The sequence below is a fragment of the Neophocaena asiaeorientalis genome, unplaced genomic scaffold (genome assembly GCF_003031525.2).
Source record: "Neophocaena asiaeorientalis asiaeorientalis breed wild unplaced genomic scaffold, Neophocaena_asiaeorientalis_V1.1 scaffold681, whole genome shotgun sequence".
Taxonomy (NCBI): domain Eukaryota; kingdom Metazoa; phylum Chordata; class Mammalia; order Artiodactyla; family Phocoenidae; genus Neophocaena; species Neophocaena asiaeorientalis.
The window spans coordinates 903,484-922,116 of record NW_020172271.1 but is presented as its reverse complement, the minus strand read 5'-3'; the positions used below and the strand labels follow the sequence as shown (position 1 = coordinate 922,116).

General features: G+C 38.2%; 1 protein-coding gene across 5 annotated transcripts in view; it reads left to right on the top strand.

Moving 5' to 3' along the window:
- AHCYL2 (adenosylhomocysteinase like 2) overlaps window positions 1–18,633 on the top strand; it is a 164,369-nt gene that overhangs the window by 114,921 nt on the left and 30,815 nt on the right. For 3 of the 5 annotated variants that reach the window (XM_024762806.1, XM_024762815.1, XM_024762808.1), the window contains exons 2-6: window positions 1,275–1,386; window positions 9,264–9,407; window positions 9,847–9,947; window positions 16,104–16,206; window positions 18,204–18,298. In XM_024762806.1, coding sequence (XP_024618574.1) covers window positions 1,275–1,386; window positions 9,264–9,407; window positions 9,847–9,947; window positions 16,104–16,206; window positions 18,204–18,298 — 555 coding nt within the window. The remainder of the gene's footprint in view (window positions 1–1,274; window positions 1,387–9,263; window positions 9,408–9,846; window positions 9,948–16,103; window positions 16,207–18,203; window positions 18,299–18,633) is intronic. The other 2 variants (XM_024762807.1, XM_024762824.1) reach the window with 1 other exon arrangement.

Here is an 18,633-nt window from a genome sequence, read left to right as displayed (position 1 = left end):
TTGATTTTTCCTGCCTCCACACCAAATGGATCCACATCTAAGCAATTATGCAAACATTCAATTACGGAAAAATAAAGAAAGATATTTGTTGAATAATGATATGAGCTTTGATGTGAAGTGTTATAAAGTATCAGCTGAACTTGGAACAGTAGGAAAAAGAGATAAAATTGCAAAAAGATCATGATCAGATATTGTCCAAAATGCAACCTCCAAGAATATTGTTTATACATATTCAGTCCAGTTATCCACTCCTACATCTGTTATAGTTAACAAATTATCAACCTTGTGGCTTTTAGTATTTTGTGATACCAAACATTAAAAATTATAAATTAGGGAATTCCCTGGTGGTCCAGTGGTTAGGACTCTGTGCTTTCACTCCTGTGGCCCAGGTTCATTCTCTGGTTGGGCAACTAAGATCCTGCAAGCTGCAGGGCGTGGCCAAAATTAAAAATTTTTTTTAATAATAGATTAATTTTTACTATACTTATTAGTACTGAAAAGCTAATTAATGCATTTTAGAAAGCCTTTAAAAAGCTAGAGTGACTACCTGCAAGAGTTACAAGAACAGTGAATTTGTAGGGGGTGGGAGTTGGGGAGCCAGGTATTAATTGAATCACCTGCTGTGTTTCACGGTTTGCATACATTGTTGCATATGACCCTCTAAAACTTTTGAAGTAAGTTCTTTCATTTTTGTTGTATTTACCAGAAGAGGAGGGTCACAAAAACACCTTGATGAACAGCATATAGCTAATGAGTGGCATAACCAGGGTTTAAATGCAGTTCCAGAAAGCTCTATATGAATAGAAAGCTTTTTTTTTTTCTATTGTACCATACTATTTCCTGAGAATCTTAAAACCTGAAGGCAGGTCACTTTACCTTTCTGTATCTTGCAGTTTCTCATCTTAGATATATGAAGATTGGAATAGATAGTCTCAAAGATTCTTTCCAGCTTTAATTTTCAGCTAAACTATAGGAAGGATTTCTGAATATGACTCGACTTTCTATTTTAACCAGTACATCCCCTTCTCTCTTTGATTGCAAAAGGTATATAGTCAGAGAGTGGTTCCAGGATTTAAATTTCATAGAAATTTCATAGAAACAGAGTAGGTAAAGAATGAAAAATCATTCTCTCCAAAGAGTCTTAACATTCCAAATGTGGGTTAGTGCAATCAGATCAGCTATGAGGGAAGGTAAGATCCTATAATGCAAGCCTTGAATTGCTGTCTCAAAATGGAGGTTATTTTCCTTTGTGTAACTAGAGTTCTTTTTCTTAGCAGATCCAGTTTGCTGACCAGAAGCAAGAATTCAACAAACGTCCCACCAAAATTGGACGTCGCTCTCTGTCTCGCTCCATTTCTCAGTCATCTACTGACAGCTATAGCTCAGGTGAGGACTGAACGGCTATGGACCCACTTGTGGAGGCTACTTAAGTATGATCAACGGACCCTCCTGTCTATCCCAGGCTAATTAAGCGTAATCAAACCTATGTTTTGGTATAAACACTTTGATTCTCAGTGGAAATTTGGACCAAAATTCTGGATGGAATCTTTGGATTCCTGTTGGGGATTCAGAGTGGAGCTTAACAGAGGCTTCCTCTTCCAATAAAGGCAGAAGAGGGTGATTAAGGAAATTGAGTTCTGACTTATTCAGAGGGTGAGAGTATGTTGCTCACTGATGACCTTCACTGAGCAGCAAGTATGAAGACTTGTGTTTTTTCCATTCTTTGAAAATAAAAGAGGGGGGTCCCCCTACATCCATCTGGGAAACTTTAATTGCCCCGAGAAACAGTGAAATCATTGTAGCTAGTTCAAGTAAGCCCTTTGCCTTCTCTTCTAAGCTGTGACATTGTATTGTCTGTTACTCCTTCCTTCCTGGCAGTGGCATTAATTCCAATATATGGGCCCTGGGCTTGAGTTATCATTTAATGCCAGATGAATATTAACATGTGAGACCTTCTGTCAGCATTGACCATTTGTTTTTTGATTGTTTGTTTTGTTTTGTTTTTTTAACATCTTTATTGGAGTATAATTGCTTTACAATGTTGTGTTAGTTTCTGCTGTATAACAAAGTGAATCAGCTATATGCATACGTATATCCCCATATCCGTATCGCCATATCCCCTCCCTCTTGCGTCTCCCTCCCACCCTCCCTATTCCACCCCTCTAGGTGGCCACAAAGCACTGAGCTGATCTCCCTGTACTATGCAGCTGCTTCCCACTAGCTATTGACCATTTGTTCAACAGTGCCCAGTATACGTCTGATCTAATATGGAGCTATTTTATTTTGCTCTTATGTAGGAATGTGGTAGGAAGCTGAGTGTTTATCCTAGTTACCTCTTCATATTATAAATAGAACATTCATTAGAAAATTTTCATCTTGACCTGAAATTTTGTTTTTCACACAAATAGGAAAGTAGTGTTTGTTATGTAAAGTTGAAGAAAGCTTGTTTGAGACACTAACTTTTAGATTGGGTAGATTGTTATTTACACTTTTTACATTTCTTGTTTTACATTTCCCTCACAATCACATAATGTAAATCCCTAGGGATTTTTGTCTAAAGATACCAAATTTTGTAACTTATTCTGCTAAAATAACCAGCAGAATAATAAATAATTAAATTAAATAAATAATTTTCAATAACGGTTGAAAATTGATGAGCCAGTTACTGTAACTCTGGAAAGTATAATAGTTGTGCAAATGTGAATTGTAAAAGAGTGTGTACATTTTAGACTCTTGAGTTTGTGCATGTTATCTAAAGATTGATAACTAAATGATAATAGTACTAAAATTTAACTTCAGCTCAATCTCTTCCCTACACACGGGACCCACATTTCCAACTATGTTCCTGTGGAGAAAACCAATGCCTGCCTTCCCACAGAAGTCCCCTATGCAGGGAGGTACTTACAAAATCTCTATTTACCCAGAAGAGTGTGTTTGTCGCTTTTGAACACGTAGTTGCCTGGTATAGCTCATTGGTGAGTGATATTGACTGATGTCACCACCCTGCATAGATTGGACCTTTTAGGTTGAACTATGTGAAATTGCCATTTCTATAGTAAAAAAAATTATCAACCTTATATATCCATTTAAGGGTACTGAGTTTGGGAGTGTGGAGTCGAAACATCCTGGACTTGGAAAATAACTTAAAGATCAATTATTCAGCTTCCCATTGGATGCTGGAATTACCTTGATAGCATTCCTGACAAATGGCCATCTGGCCTCTTTGGGAGCATTTTCGATCATAGGGTGATCCTTGCTTGATCTAGTAATTTAGCTCCCAATAAGCTCTTATACAATCCCTAAAATTTAAAGATTTTATTTAGAAATAAAAATCACCATATTTGGCTGCCTGATTTGGAGGGCATCCTACTGTCCTGGTTAACCTCATCTGGATATATTCCAGATTGTGTCCTTTTAAAAATATTATGCCTGTGAATATAATATTCTTGGTATGGTCCAAAATAATCTGTAGTAGGTGTTATTTCCATAAACTCAATGCTTTTCAAATGAAACCTAAGATTATGTTTGCAGCTGTGTCACACACGCTGTTACCTTCTCTTGTTTCCACATGAGCAATTGTCAAACCCTTTTAAACAGACTGTGGGGGCTTCCCTGGTGGCGCAGTGGTTGAGAGTCCGCCTGCCGATGCAGGGGACACGGGTTCGTGCCCCGGTCTGGGAAGATCCCACGTGCCGCGGAGCGGCTAGGCCCATGAGCCATGGCCGCTGAGCCGGCGCGTCCAGAGCCTGTGCTCCGCAACGGGAGAGGCCACAACAGTGAGAGGGCCGCGTACCGCAAAAAAAACCAAAAAACAAAACAGACTGTGAATGGAGATGCCTACTGCCTATATTCTTGGACTGGGAGTTAGGAGAGACCTAGTTTCTAGGCTTTGATCAGTGTGTGATTTGTTGTGGGATCCTGGAAAACTCTGACAGTCTGAAATGCTCATAACAGAGGCAATGGGAAAGTTATATGAGGTAACACAGAAAAAGCTCCATACTCATCAAATGAAAAGCCAGGAATAACAAAATTACAGCTTTCTAAATATGAGAAGATATGCAAATGCATGTCAGTAAGAACTTGGAACCCATTTGCAGCATATGTTATATTCTAATTGACTATAGAAATTAATATTGTTAGAGCCCCAAAGACTGATCCTTGGACTTCTTCCCTTCTGTGTTTATCTCTTCCCAAGGGAACTCATTCAGTCTCATAGTTTTAAATACCATATATTGGTGTTTGATTCTCAGATTTTATCTCTAGCCCAAATCTTTCCTCTGCACCCTAGCCCCAGATATTCAACTACCTGCTCAGTCCTTTCACTTGGATGTTTTATAGGCATCTCAGCTCTCCCATGTCTTAAAAACTGAATTGCTGAGTTCCAACCTTGCCCCTCTTCAGTCTATTCTCAATGCTGCAGCCAGATTCATTTTTTAAAATAAGTCAGATCGTATCACTTCTTAGCCCCAAACCCTCCAGTGGCTTCCCAGTCTCGCTCTGAGTAGGAGCTAAAGTTCTCACAATGGCCTACAAGACCCTATACCATCCACCCTCACATTATATTTCTAATCACATCTCTAATTTCCCAAACGTTCCTCCTCCCCTGGCTATTTTGTTCACTCCAGTCGTGCTATCCTACTAACTGTTATTTTGAAACATGCCACGCCTTCTCCTGCCTTAAGGCCTTTGCACTTGCTATTTCCTCTGCCTGGAATGCTCTAGGATACCCTCACTGGGTATCTTGCCTCCTTAGGTTCTTAACCAAAGATCACCTTCTCACTGAGACCTATCCTCTTTTAAAATTGTACAGACACCCCACACCTATCAAATTTTCCTCCTTTATTTTTCTCCATAGCACTTATTATCATATAACATATAATTTATTGTTGTCTTTCTTCCCTTACTTGAATATGAGATCCATGAGAGCAGAGATTTTTATCTCTTTGGTATTGCTCTCTTCCCACCACTTAGAACTGTGTTTGACACATAAGAGGTGCTCAATAAATACATATTGGGGAAAGGTGTCCAGAGACATTCTTATACGACTTTACACCCCTGTAAAGGAGTATATACCTCTGATACACTTTCTGTATGTGAAGAGTTAGAAGGTTTATGACATTTCAAAAAAAGATACCTTCCTGTCCAAAGTGCTTGTTTTTCTGAAGATACTTAGAGTCTTACTTAGGCTGTGGCGTACTCTCCCTTCCTAATGATCCTAATACTAAGTTTTGCCGTGCTTTTATTTAGGAACCTCTTCTGGCCTTTTCAACCAGGCTCCTCCTGGGAATCACAGAACACAGGAAAGGATGGTTCTTCAAAGGATGGATCATAGCTAGTACCCTGCTAGATGCAGAGGAGAGGCGTTAATTCATATATTCAGTGGATGCTCCAAGACATTAGGGCTTAATTCTAATGGAACCCAGACTGAAAGGGGCTACATCAATCCTTGAAATTATTTTATAAAAAACAAACTTCCAAAAACTCTTTCTCTAAGCACAAAACCCTTAAAAACAAATGAATAGAAGAGACTTTTCTTCAAAGTCAGATCATTCTCAGTGATATATTTCTGAAAAAGCTGTCTTTGCAGTGAGTTAATTGGTTAAGGATAAGGAAAGAGGACCAAAGTTCCTTAGTTCATAATTGGTTCTTCTAAAGCTTGAAGTATTTTCAGATTTTTCCAAATAACAAAGTTTTGTTTGTCTATATTTTGGTTGCTAACATAGCTTTTCACATATTTCTAGAATGTTATCAATGAAATCTGCTGCACATTGACACAAAGGTCATTACTGTTATTCTATTACCAAATGAATAGATTGGGTCCAAGAGGAATTGCCTGACTCAGAATAGCCTGATAGGACTAATTCAGCCAGAAGTCTGACTGCTTCTTCTCCTAGCAATAACCCACAATATCACAGCTTCTAGGAGGTAAGGCTTAATCAGGCTTGAGCCATAGAACATATGTATGACAGTTCCATGGGATAGATTATGGATTAGTGATTCACCAAATTATGTTTTGATTCTGAGGTACCATGAAACAAGAGAACATCCCATGAAAGAGTTATTTTGTACTTTGTATTACTTTTCTACCTAGAAATTGAACCCTTTTTTTGTGATTATCTCATTTATTCATAAGATTTTTCTGGTGGGAGTTAGGGGAAAGGGAGAGCATGGGGAGAGAGAGGATCTATTATACTCCCTATTTTATGGTTGGATAAATTGAAAATTGGTCACTTAACCAATTAGAGGTGAAGCTAGAGCTAAGGTCTCAGACCTGTACTTCAGTAGGTGATTGTCTTGATTATCGGTTGTTCATTTTTAACTAAATTATGACTCTGGGCTTCATAATGTGCTGACAATTACAAACACTTTAGAATTTTTAATTCAATCTCAACTATTTGAATTTTTAATTCAATCTCAACTATTTTCATGAATATGCTACTTTAAATATAGTGGCAGAAATGAGTTATGGATTTAAAAAAATGTTATGTTAGTTCAGGAATAATCTTTCCACTGTGTTTGCAACAATAGCATTCTCTTGGTCTAAGTGTGTCAGCCATTTTGCATTCAATATTAGTACAGTCTAGACAACTGATACTTTTGGATCTCACTTGATAACAGGTCTGTATAAAGGGCTCTTTGAAAACAAATCCATTTTGGCTCAAAGAAAAAGATTGGTTGAACTAACTATAACCAGTTGACTACTGTTAAGAAAAGAAAATACAGTTCTTTCCCTTTAGAAAGGGGAAGTAGTATAAATAATTTTTTTCTTTGAGTTGGAAGAAAACCAAAAATTTGAGTACTTCTCTTAAGGAGAATTTTAGGGGGTTTTGTTGTTTGGTTGGCTTTTTTCCCCTGACTCGTCCTTAAAAGCTGAAGAGGCATAGGGAGAGGAGAGCTATTCTGGGTAGAGTTAGGACTCCAGTCTCAACCTTTTTCATCACTGCCAGCCAACCACCTGCTGCTTGGGTAGATTAATAGATGACGGAGGTAGAGAAAAAAAGAAACTGCTAAATAATATTGTATGTATGTCATTCCTTTCCCATTCAAAATCCTAGAGCTAAGTAAGAACCCTTAAAGATGTTATATTTGGTATTGAATTAAAAATATGTACAAAAAACAGTAATAATACCAGGTATCATTTACTGAGTGCTTAATTACTTTATGCCAGCATTGCACTAAGCACTTTATGTACACTATTTTATTTAATCTTCTCAACAACTTGATTCTGACAAATCATGTCTGCATATTATATAGTCTGCTTCATAGCACATATTACAACCATATAGAAAGAAAAACTCTAAATAATTAATTCTGTAATTAGTTATTTCATGTCTGACTCACCTACTAGACTGAAAATCCCATGAAGGCAAAGACAATCGATATCCGTCCTGTATCCCCAGCACTTAGACTGTACCTGGTACATAGTAGATGCACAATAAAATTCATTGACTGAACAACTGAATGTGTGAATGACTGAATACATGAATGAATTTACAGCCCTATGAAAAAGGTTCTGGTGTCACCTCTACTTTATACCCAGAAGCAGAGACTGAGACTTCAACCAAAATCTCTCTGACTCCAGAACACTTAACCACTGTATTTAAATGGCCATTAGGGAGCATAAAAATCATCATGGCTCTGGAAAAGGATTTGAAATTTCAGGATACTCTGAATGTGAAGACTTTCTTCAAAAGCAACTTTTCTATAAATTTGGACAGGATTAGGATGGCTGTTATCTTTCTTCTCCCAGGTGATAGAAGCATGGTTCCCCTAAGCCTCCGACTCATAAGCCATTTCTGAGTATTGATTGGTGAAACAGGTGACTGCCCAGGCAACTGTTTCTGGGCTCTGTTGCCAAAGGTACTTTGAGCTCTCACTCACCCTAGGAGGGAGAACCATAGACTTTTTGTACAGATTATCTCCTTTCAAGAACAAAAGTCCCTTTGGGGATTTATTAATTCCCCCACCTCCCCGGGTGCTCATGTTCTTTCTTGTTGCCTCGTGTTAGGACTTTGCTCTAGGGCAGTTTTCCAGCTCCAAGAGAGACACTCGGGCCCCTGCTGCCCAAACATTTTGTAGCACCATGCTTGATTAACTGGGCAAGGTCAGACTTGCCTTTTACAGCCCTCCCAGAGATAGACCCTTTGCTAAGAAATCCCAGAAATGCCTTAATTCTCTGGATATAAGTAGATCAGGAGACCCTAGGAGCTCTGAGCTTTTGTAGCTTTCTCCCCTTAAAAATGATGGAAGTACTTCTTACCTCATTGAGAAATATATAATGCTTTATAGACAGTGCTTTATGTCCCCAACCTTCCTCCCCTCAAAACCTTGAGGACTGCTTAGGAAGAAACTATCCTCAGGAACTTAAACATAAATCAAAGAAAGAGATTACTTCAAATCATCCAGCAAGTGATTAGCAACTACAGAATTATATGAAGACTAAAAAGACCTCAGTCAAACATGGGAATGGCAGCAGCCGTAGCTGCCTATTAGCCACAATCAAAAGTCGTAGACCTTCCACCCTCTAGTGTATGTTGCTAAATGGATTAGTCATCACAGCATTTAATTATACTGAAAGAGGGTTTATCTGCTTCTCTGGGAATCTAAAATGCCTAATGCAGGACCCACTGAGGCCAGCAAGAAGGGAGAGCACACTGAATACTTCATTGTCAATGTCTAATTGGGTCTGCAGGCATAGTTCAGCCTCATCAGAGCCAGTCTTAAAAAAGAAAGCTCTGTTTTGTCAGACAAACACTTTTTGTGTGGTTCTTAATTACTTTCCCATGGGTTCCTTGTTTTCTAGGTCTTATCTGTTCAGTTACTGTACTGAAACACAAATTACATCAGGTGTTTGAGCAGCAAGCAGGGAAGGGTAGCTAGGATCCCAGAAACCCATAGGTTAATCACCATGATCATGCATTAAGAACTTGAACCTATTGCTACAGTGGTATAACTTCTCTCTTTTTTCATTTTCAAGGACTTCTGCATGTTCTGAAGATAAAGTTAGCCTTAGATTCCAAGTTAATGCTACCCAGGGGGGATGTCTTTGGCAATGTCTCTCAGCTTCCTCTTTCTGGCCTGCGGATAGCACTTTCCATGGGTGGTGATTGAGACAGCTCCTTGGTGCCACTTAGGTGCTTGCTTACCAAATGTGTAAATTTACAAGGTGCTGGATTACTAGAAAAGCCTCAGTTCACTCCACGGTTTGGAGTTTTAGAGGAATCCATTTTTTCCCCTAAAGGTATTTTATTCTGTCATTCCAGCTGCTTCATATACAGATAGCTCTGATGATGAGACATCTCCCAGGGACAAGCAGCAAAAGAACTCTAAGGGAAGCAGTGACTTCTGTGTCAAGAACATCAAACAGGCGGAGTTTGGACGAAGAGAAATTGAAATTGCTGAACAAGGTAAGGAAAATAAACACCTTTTCCTCTCAAGCTGCCTGTGTCTTTTTGTCCATGTTAATTCATTTTTACATCCTGGGCTCTAGTAGTTTGTGAAATTTCAGTGTGATTTTGAAGAATACTTATAACAAAAGAAATATGGGCTCAGGAAACACTGTGGGGAGGGAGTAAACTCTAGAGGGTCTAGAAGGAACAAGGAAGAGGGGGAGAGAAACTAGATAAGGGGGACTGGGATATAGGGAATTAAACATTGGACCATTTACCTCTGGAAGTCTCTTATAACAGAAAAATCAAGTTTAATGTTTTGATCCCTTGAGAAACTTAATCTAACAGAGAACCTGTTTGGGGAAGGATCTTATCTTAAGAGAGTACATTTTTCTGTTATTGTTTACCTCTCATCCCTCCTCTCTAAAATTGCTGCATGTGTATTGGGCCTTTTCAGAAATGCCGGCACTGATGGCTTTGAGGAAGAGAGCTCAAGGAGAGAAACCTTTGGCCGGAGCCAAAATTGTGGGTTGCACACACATCACTGCTCAGACTGCTGTGAGTCCTTTTCCTTTCTCTGCATAACAATAGTTAATAACAGCCACCAGCTATTGAGGGCTGGCACATGCCAAGCACTAGTTCAGAGCTTAACAAGCGCTCATTAACCCTCATAATGGCCATGTAAAAGCACATATTCCTGTTTCCATTTTATAAATGAGGAAGCTGAAGCTCAGGGAGTTTAAGTAATTTGTCCAAGGTTATACAGCTAGTAAACCACAGAATCGAGATTTAAACTTCAATATATCTGATTCCCAAGCTTATTCTTTCTCCAGTCTTCTCCACTGCTTCCCCTTATCTTCCCTTCCAGTGTCATTTCTACACAGCACCTCTGTGTTAGGCTGCTTTCAGCTGCAAATAAGAGAAAACCTGATTCAACCTGGATTGTACGTAAGGGAATTCATGACATTACATAGCTAGAAGTCCAGAGGTAAGGTGGACTTCAGATGAAGGCTCTCAGGGCTCAGTTTCATCTGTCCGTGATTTTCTTGGAGCTGCCTCCTCTCTGTGCTTACTTCATCCTCGGGCTGATAGCAAGATGGTTACAGCTGTTTAAGCCATCCCAGACAGACATGAAGAGGAAGAAGGACCATTTCTTCCTCTCTCCCAAGAGCAAGGAAACCTTTCCCAGAAATCCTCCAGGGTTCTCTGTCATGACACTGAGCAGAACTGGATCACATGCTCATGCCCCACCAGTCTTGGCAAAGGAACTGGGGTTACCATGGTTGGTTTAGATCCGTAATTTTCACCCTTGTCAGATTCACTGACCCCTTTTGATTAAAAAATATGTTTTGCAACGGCCCAGTATTTTCTTGAAATGAAATTCAGATATAGCATAGCTAGGTACATATAATTTTTAAGAAATAAATGTAAAATCTTACTGAAATATGAAGGAAGAATAAAAGGAAAGCAATTTATAATAAAATAATGTGTATTTCAATATGTAAGTGCTTGGGTCCAAGTAGAGTTGAATAGTCAGATATTTGTACTTACTTATAGCATTATTTGAATGTGAGTGCTACAAATGTATATACATAGAAATGTGTTACTGGTTCCATAGCATCAGAGAAATATTGACAAATTATATAATTTTCTGAAATTATAAACAACTTTTTGTAAATTTCTGAATAACAACAATATCAAAAATATGAGTTTTCTCTTGGTTTATACACTTGTTGCATTCTTGGAAAAACTATTATTGTTTTGTATTAAAACTACAACAATACCTTTGTTGATATGTAAAGTGGAATAAAGTTCTAAACTCAGGTAATTATAAATAGATTTCTCACTCACGTGAACTTTTCATTGGAACGCTTGAAAATTATACCAGATATGGCATGGTTTTTTTGTTCTAGGAGACTGTCCTACACTTTTGAAATGTCAAGATCCCTGGCCCTACCCACTAAATGCTAGTAACACTCCCCTACCGATTACCATGACAACCAAAAATGCCCCCACGGTTTTCCAAAGTTCCTCTGCTGAGAACCACTGACTTAGAATTGTCATCATCAAAGATGTGATACATATTAAGTTGCCAACCGTAATGAGACCACTACAGGAAATCAGTGTATTAAGAAATTGTCTGGACTCTTTTATGGGATTTATAAGATCCAGGTCATTTGTATGACTAGATCTCTTCCGAAAGATTGTCTTGTAAGCACAACGCTATGTGGCCACATTCCTTATTCAGAATAGCAGAGATTCCTCAAGACACAGCTACTGTTAGCATCTTCCCTGTGAGACTTTTCTGGGTTATGTGTTCTCTGAGGAAAAGGATACCTTGGTACCTCAAAATTAGTATAATAAATTGAAAAGCTATCACTTTTTGGAGCTATAGACTAATGAATCAAGGCAGAAACACTCTTGGAACCTTTTTTGGGCTTCCCCAGTCAGGGGCATGAGACTTCAGTGTGGTGGCTTAAAATAGTTAGTGCTTCTGTACTGTCTCATGTTGCTAAATTACATCTAGTTTCTTTTTTACCTCCTGGCTCATAAACATTACCACTCTTCAAGGTTACTTTCTTTTTTTTCCTGAATGGAGTAATCGAAATTAGTTTACCAATTTTAATATTATTTTATTGTTCCCTCCCCACATTTTTCTGTTTCCTTTAAAAAAATAATTACAAAGGAATTTTGCTTTGTTTTTTTAATCTCTATTTTATTTTTCTGATTACAAAAGTAATTCATGTTCATTTTATAATATTCAAGCATTACCACAATCTATAATGTAGAAAAAGTCTGCTATAATCCCATGCTCCAGAAATAGCTGTCATAGTTAACAGTTTCCTGTCCATGTTTCTAATAGACTTGGATCTAAATATTTATGTTTTTTAGGTGTGTTTCCATAGTTCCTTCCAACCAGATTCCTTAGCTACTCTCTCTAAACAGTAATGATTTAAAGTCAAGTTAAACCAGCTTCTGAGCTCTGTCCTTCTCCCACTTCTACCTGCCTTCACTTCTGCTTGAGCCCTAATAGCCAGCAGTCTTGACTCATAGTTCTTTAAATAGTTCTTATATTCTTGGTCCCATTCACTTTTCTAGTTAATTTATATTGCTTTGTAGGTAAGTCTCAGTATCATTCTCTTGTTTGGCATGTTGAGGAATCCTAGTTATAGAAATTCAGAAATTCTTTAAGGTGAAAATTAAAATAGGATAGAAAAAATTGGATTGGATATTGAAAGGTAAAGAAATTAAGATATGAGTAGTTCTGCTGTGGCCTTTGACGAATTATGTGAGAGAGTTAGCCTAGTGGAGTTGTTTGCACGTATTTTTTTTAATTAGAGCATATTTTTAATTAGAATTTTTATTTTGTATATAAATATTAGAAAATACAAATTTTTTAAAATGAAAATTATCAGTACCCAAAGTTAAGCACTGTCAGGAAATTTTAAAACAAACTTTGTCACCAAAGATTTATGCATGTTAAAAGAGCTCTTAATCGAAGCAGTAGGGTGGTACATTACCTTCTTTTTTTTTTTTAATATTTATTCATTTATTTATTTGGCTGCATTGGGTCTTAGTTGCGGTATGCGGGATCTTCGTTGCAGTGCGCGGGATCTTTAGTTGCGGCATGTGGGATCTTTTTAGTGGTGGCATGTGGGATCTAGTTCCCTGACCGGAGATTGAACCTGGGCCCCCTCCTTTGGGAATGCAGTCTTAACCATTGGACCACCAGGGAAGTCCCTATACTACCTTCTTGTAAAGAAGCCTATCTCCATCTTACAAACTGAAGTGAAAGCAAGTCAGGATCAAATCAGTGGATTAAACTTATTTTAATAATTTTTAAAAATTTGAAATATACACAGATTTATAGAAAAGTTGCAAATACAGTACAGATAACTTTTTTTTCTGAACCATTGAAGAGTAAGTTGCCAGCCTTATGATGCTCCCACAAATACCTTAGTGTATATTTTCTACAAACAGGAACATTCTCCTGTCCAACCAGTACAACCATTCAAAATTAGGAAATTAACATTGATTCATTATTGCCATCTAATCCTCAGGTCCCATTTGAGCTTCACTAATTGTCCCAATAATACTTTTTTATAACCAAAGGATCCTGTCCATAGTTATGGGTCTCATTTAATTGTTATCTCTTTAGTCTCCTGCAGTGCTGGGTAGTTCATCAGTCTTTCCTTGACTTTCATGACCTTGACACTTTGAAGATTATAGACAAATTATTCTGTAGTATGTCCTTAGTACGTAGAAAAAGATGCTGTGCTTTTTTCATTTAATCCTATCAGATGGCACTTGTTTTCGATTTGTCCCATAACTGATGTTCATTTTGATCCCTTGATGGAGGTGGTGTCTGCCAGACTTTTCTAGGGTAAAAGTTATCTTTCCCCTTTTGTAATTAATAAGCATTTTGTGAGGTAGTAATACGAAACTATGTAAATATCCCATTCTTCATCAAACCTTCCAATTATTCATTCATTTATGTATTTATATTTGTGTGGAGTCATTGTTTCCTATTTTATTTAATGGGTTATAATCCATTACTATCATTATTTATTATGATAAAAATTGTTCCAATTTTGGCCAAGAGGAACCCCTGAAGTCTTGCTTCTGTGCCTTGTCTCTTGACATATCCCTTTCATTCTTTGAGCACTTCCTTGCTTCTGGTACAAGATGATCTAAGCTCATTTTGTACCTTCCCTGTCCTATCCCTGGAATCAGCCATTTCTCCAAGGAGCCCTGGTTCCTTTTCCTTTTAGTGGATCTGTACACTAGTGTACTCTTTGCTATTGGGATATCATTGTTCCTGGATCCTCTTTCATTAATTTTCAACAATAATTGCCCATTAACTCTTCATATATATCTTTTGCCCTGTTCTCTCCTTCTGTAAATTAGGCCATTGATAGTATCCCATAGATCTTAGATGCTCTCTTCTGCTTTTTTCCCCCACTCTTTTTTCTTTCTGTATTTCAGTTTGGTGATTTCTATTGATCTATCTTCAAGTTCACTGACTCTATCCCTAGATATGCCCAGTCTGGTGATAAGCCTAATGAAAGAATTCTTAAATCTGATCCTTTAAAAAAAAAAAAAAAAATTCTGACACTTCTATTTGACTTGTTTTTATAGTTTCCATCTCTATGCTGAAATTCCCTACCTGTTCATGGATGTTGTCCATCTTTTTCACTACATCCCTTAGCATAAATATATTAATCATAGTTAATTGAAAGTTCCTGTCTGATCAAACATGTATCTCATCTCAGAGTCTGGTTCTCTTGAATACTTTCCTGACAATGGGTTGGGGTTTTTTTTCACTTTTTTTGGCATGCCTTGCAATTTTACATTGAATGGTAGTATATTATTTTCCATTATTGTCATGAATTGGGCTGGATTTCAATTCTATTGTTCCATACCAAAGGCTACAAATTCCCCCAGGCTGGAGGGCTCTCGTACTCCTCAGTGTTTGCACTTCACCTTCGGGCTTTCAGCGGCTTCTGCACATGCTTGCCACAGGGGGGCTCTGTCTTCAAGTGCATTTTCCCGCTGCAGCACACGACTGCTACTCCTTGTTTCCTGGAGCTAGGCTCAAGGTGAGGGCAAGTGGGGTTCTTAGATTTTCTGGTCCAGCCTCTGTGTTAGGCAGGCCTCTGTGAGGGTAGGACTTTTTCAGTGTTCCTGCCACTCCTCTCTGTAGCAGCCGAATTTTGCCTTGTATTGGTGGTAGGTCTTGAGCAGAGATATTTTCCTGTCCCTCCTGGAGAGGTAGCAGATTTTTACTTTGTATCAGTGTAGGGTCCTGGGCCCAAGAGGATTTTCTGCTACTCCCCCAGGAGCAGAGAGTTTTTGCTTCCACCCTTCCCCAGAAGCAATGGTTCTTTGCCTGGTCCCTGGTAGCAGGCATAATTCCTGCTCCTCTTGCTACAGTTTAAGGCTTTTGCTTCCTATGAGAGAAGACTGTGGAGATGTGCCGAGGTTTCATGCTTAATCTTTGAGCACAGCCAATCAGCTCCCTGCCCCCAATCTTTCTTGTGAACCCTGGTTGGAAACCCCTAGAAAAGAGCTTGCATGTGAGTATGAACTCTCCTTATGCCTGGGGCTACAAGAAGTTCCAAACTGACATACTTTCCCACACTCAGCCTTTACTAATTCATTAAAATTTTAGCTAATTTTTTCTTACCGTGATGTATGGCAGCCACCTCTTCCTTCTGTGCTCTGACAAGGGTGAAACAGTGTTCCCTCTCTCCTTAAAGGGATTTGTTGCTCTTTGGAGTTCCTTCGTTGCATTATGACCTTAGCTCTTTGATGTACTCAAGAAAAGTTATGGTTTTGTAGATTATCCAGCTTTTTCTTGTTGAGGTGGAAGCTTCTCTTGCAGCTTTCTATATCCTAAGGAGAAGCAGATCTATAAATTTGTGATTTTTAAAAAGATGTTTGGCACTGAAAGCCTTGGTTTAATTAAATCTTACAGGGAGGCCCAATATGTTAAATGAGTAAAAGCATACAGCTCAGCTGGAGCCTTCCCCATGCCTACCCCCAACCCTTGCCCTCTTCTCAAAGTATTGAAGTTTCTGTAAAGCACAGTTTGAAAATCATGGGCGTTAGTTATTCCTAATGTACTTTCTCATTGTCAAATATATAAACTTAATCTCCTTGACCAATTGTTTGGCCCATGCTTGCTCATCTCCTGCTTTCTCTTTAATATAGGTGCTTATGGAAACTCTGGGCGCTCTGGGGGCACAGTGCCGATGGGCTGCCTGCAATATCTATTCCACTCTCAATGAAGTGGCTGCTGCTCTAGCAGAAAATGGTAAGATCTTTTGTGTGTTCTCTTTGTCTTTGACTAAAGTTTCCAAAAAGTTCCATTGTTTCAATAAATATCTGTAAGGAAAGTTGACATTTAAAGTTGTCTTGAAAGAAATATTCTTTTTTTTTTTTTAGTTGAAGTATAGTTGATGTACAATGTTGTGTTTGTTTCAGGTATACAATAAAGTGATTCACTGTATCTGTGTATCTATATCTATATCTATATATCTATCTATATCTATATATCTATCTATCTTTTTTCAATTCTTTTCCACTAGAGTTTATCATAGGATATGGAATGTAGTTCCCTATGCTATACAGTAAATCCTTGTTGTTTACCTATTTTATATATGGTAGTGTGTATCTGTTAATCTCCCCCTTCCCCTTTGGTAACCATAGGTTTGTTTTCTGTGTCTGTGAGTCTTTCTGTTTCGTAAATAAGTTCATTTATACTATTTTTTTAGATTCCGCATATAAGTGATATCATGTAATATTTGGCTTTCTCTGACTTAATTCACTTAGTATGATAATCTCTAGGTCCATCCATGTTGCTGCAAATGGCATTATTTCATTCTTTTTTGTGGCTGAGTAATATTCCATTGTATATATACACCACATCTTCTTTATCCATTCATCTGTTGATGGACACTTAGGTTGCTTACATGTCTTGGTGGGTCCCTATTCTTGATGAGTTTGCCCTCTTTCTGGGCTTCTCTTGTTAAATATAATCGAGGTAACTGTGTTGCTTTACAGTCACAGTCATAGATATTTAAGAAGTCATAAATATCTTCTTATGTCTAATATTCCATTATTAGTTAATGCTTTGCCTTGTCAGAGCACCAGTGAACCTTATTCACTGTCTAAGGTCATATGGATTAGAAAAGAAAATGCTTCAGGCATAATTTTGTGGTCCGACTGGTTTTCAGCAGTTAATGTTTGGTGCTCTGCTTCAGTGGTAAACAGGACTTGACCTGGCAGATTAATATTTGATAACAACAGCCACTGACACTTGAAGGACAAAAGAAATAGAGAAGTTTGGACTTTGCCAGTTTCTTGCCTTCACTCTCTGATAGCCCAACACGGATCAGGATACCAAACACTTGCTTCAGAGCTGTTGAGAAATTCTGGGAAAGCTCTATAGTGCATGCATACCTCTCTTTTTGCAAGCACTTTGAGCATTTTATTTGTTCTTTCATTTACAGTCATTCATTTGTAAAATTTTTATTAATGTATAAAATATGTATAGAAAGTACACATATATAAACATATAGTCCAATTAATTGTACATATACATTCATTTCACTTTTTTTTTTTCAACAAATGCTTATTGACCTACTTTAAGGACAAATGAGAGTGTCTTTGCCCTCAGAATCTTATATTGTGGTTAAGGAGAAAAGACACATATATAAATAATGATAATACAAGGGCATATATGATAATGCCACAACAGATCATAAACCCACATTTAGTATACCAACAAGGGACTTATAAAAGTTCAGATTCCATGTGAGATCACTTTCAGCTGAGTTACAAGGCTTCCTTAAGGAGCATGATACTTAACTGGGTAATGAAGTGTAACAACATTTGAACAGAGGGAGAAGAGTGTAAGAGTTTTCCTGATGCAGAGGATGGGATGACTAAAGTATAGAAACAAGAAAGATCAAAATGTAGTTGGGAAATGATGAGAATTCCAGTTGGACTGGATGAAGAAGTACATATTTCTGGTTCCTTCTTTTTTGCCTTTAGTCATACTTTTAGCATCCATCATACTCTTGGCCCTTTTGTTTGTCCTCTTTGGTCTAACAAGAGTGAAATGACCACCAAAGACGAAGACGAGTATAAAAGGACTGAAGACAATACTAATCAGTGAAGAAAGTCAACCCAAGAAGTATAGCAGAACGAGAGAGCTTGGAATTGGGGAAAACCAGCATCTTCTTGCCAAAATTTAGGGTCAGCCCTTTTTTCAGGCTTTAATGGTTTCTCTTTGTTCTTTTTTCTCAGGATTTCCTGTGTTTGCCTGGAAAGGAGAGTCAGAAGATGACTTCTGGTGGTGCATTGATAGATGTGTGAATGTGGAGGGCTGGCAGCCAAACATGGTGGGTTAGATCTCTGCCAACACAATTCTCTTGGGGCCTGGAGGTATAGAGAGGGAGAGTGTGGTCTGGGAGAGGGTTTCCCAGCAGGAAGGAAGGCAAATGCTTCCTTTTCCGTCTGATGTACCTGGGCTTCCGGCAGAACTAGATGCTTATGCTTAGGGCATCCCAAGAATATTCAACCTCTTTATAGCCTCAAAGTGCTTTTCATTGTCAGTGCTGATCTCAGAAGCACTCATATTCATCAGCAACATTAAAATACCGCTCAGGGTTCACACATGACTGGTTAAAAAGTAAGATTAATGAGTTACCATCACCTACCACTGCTTACCACCCCC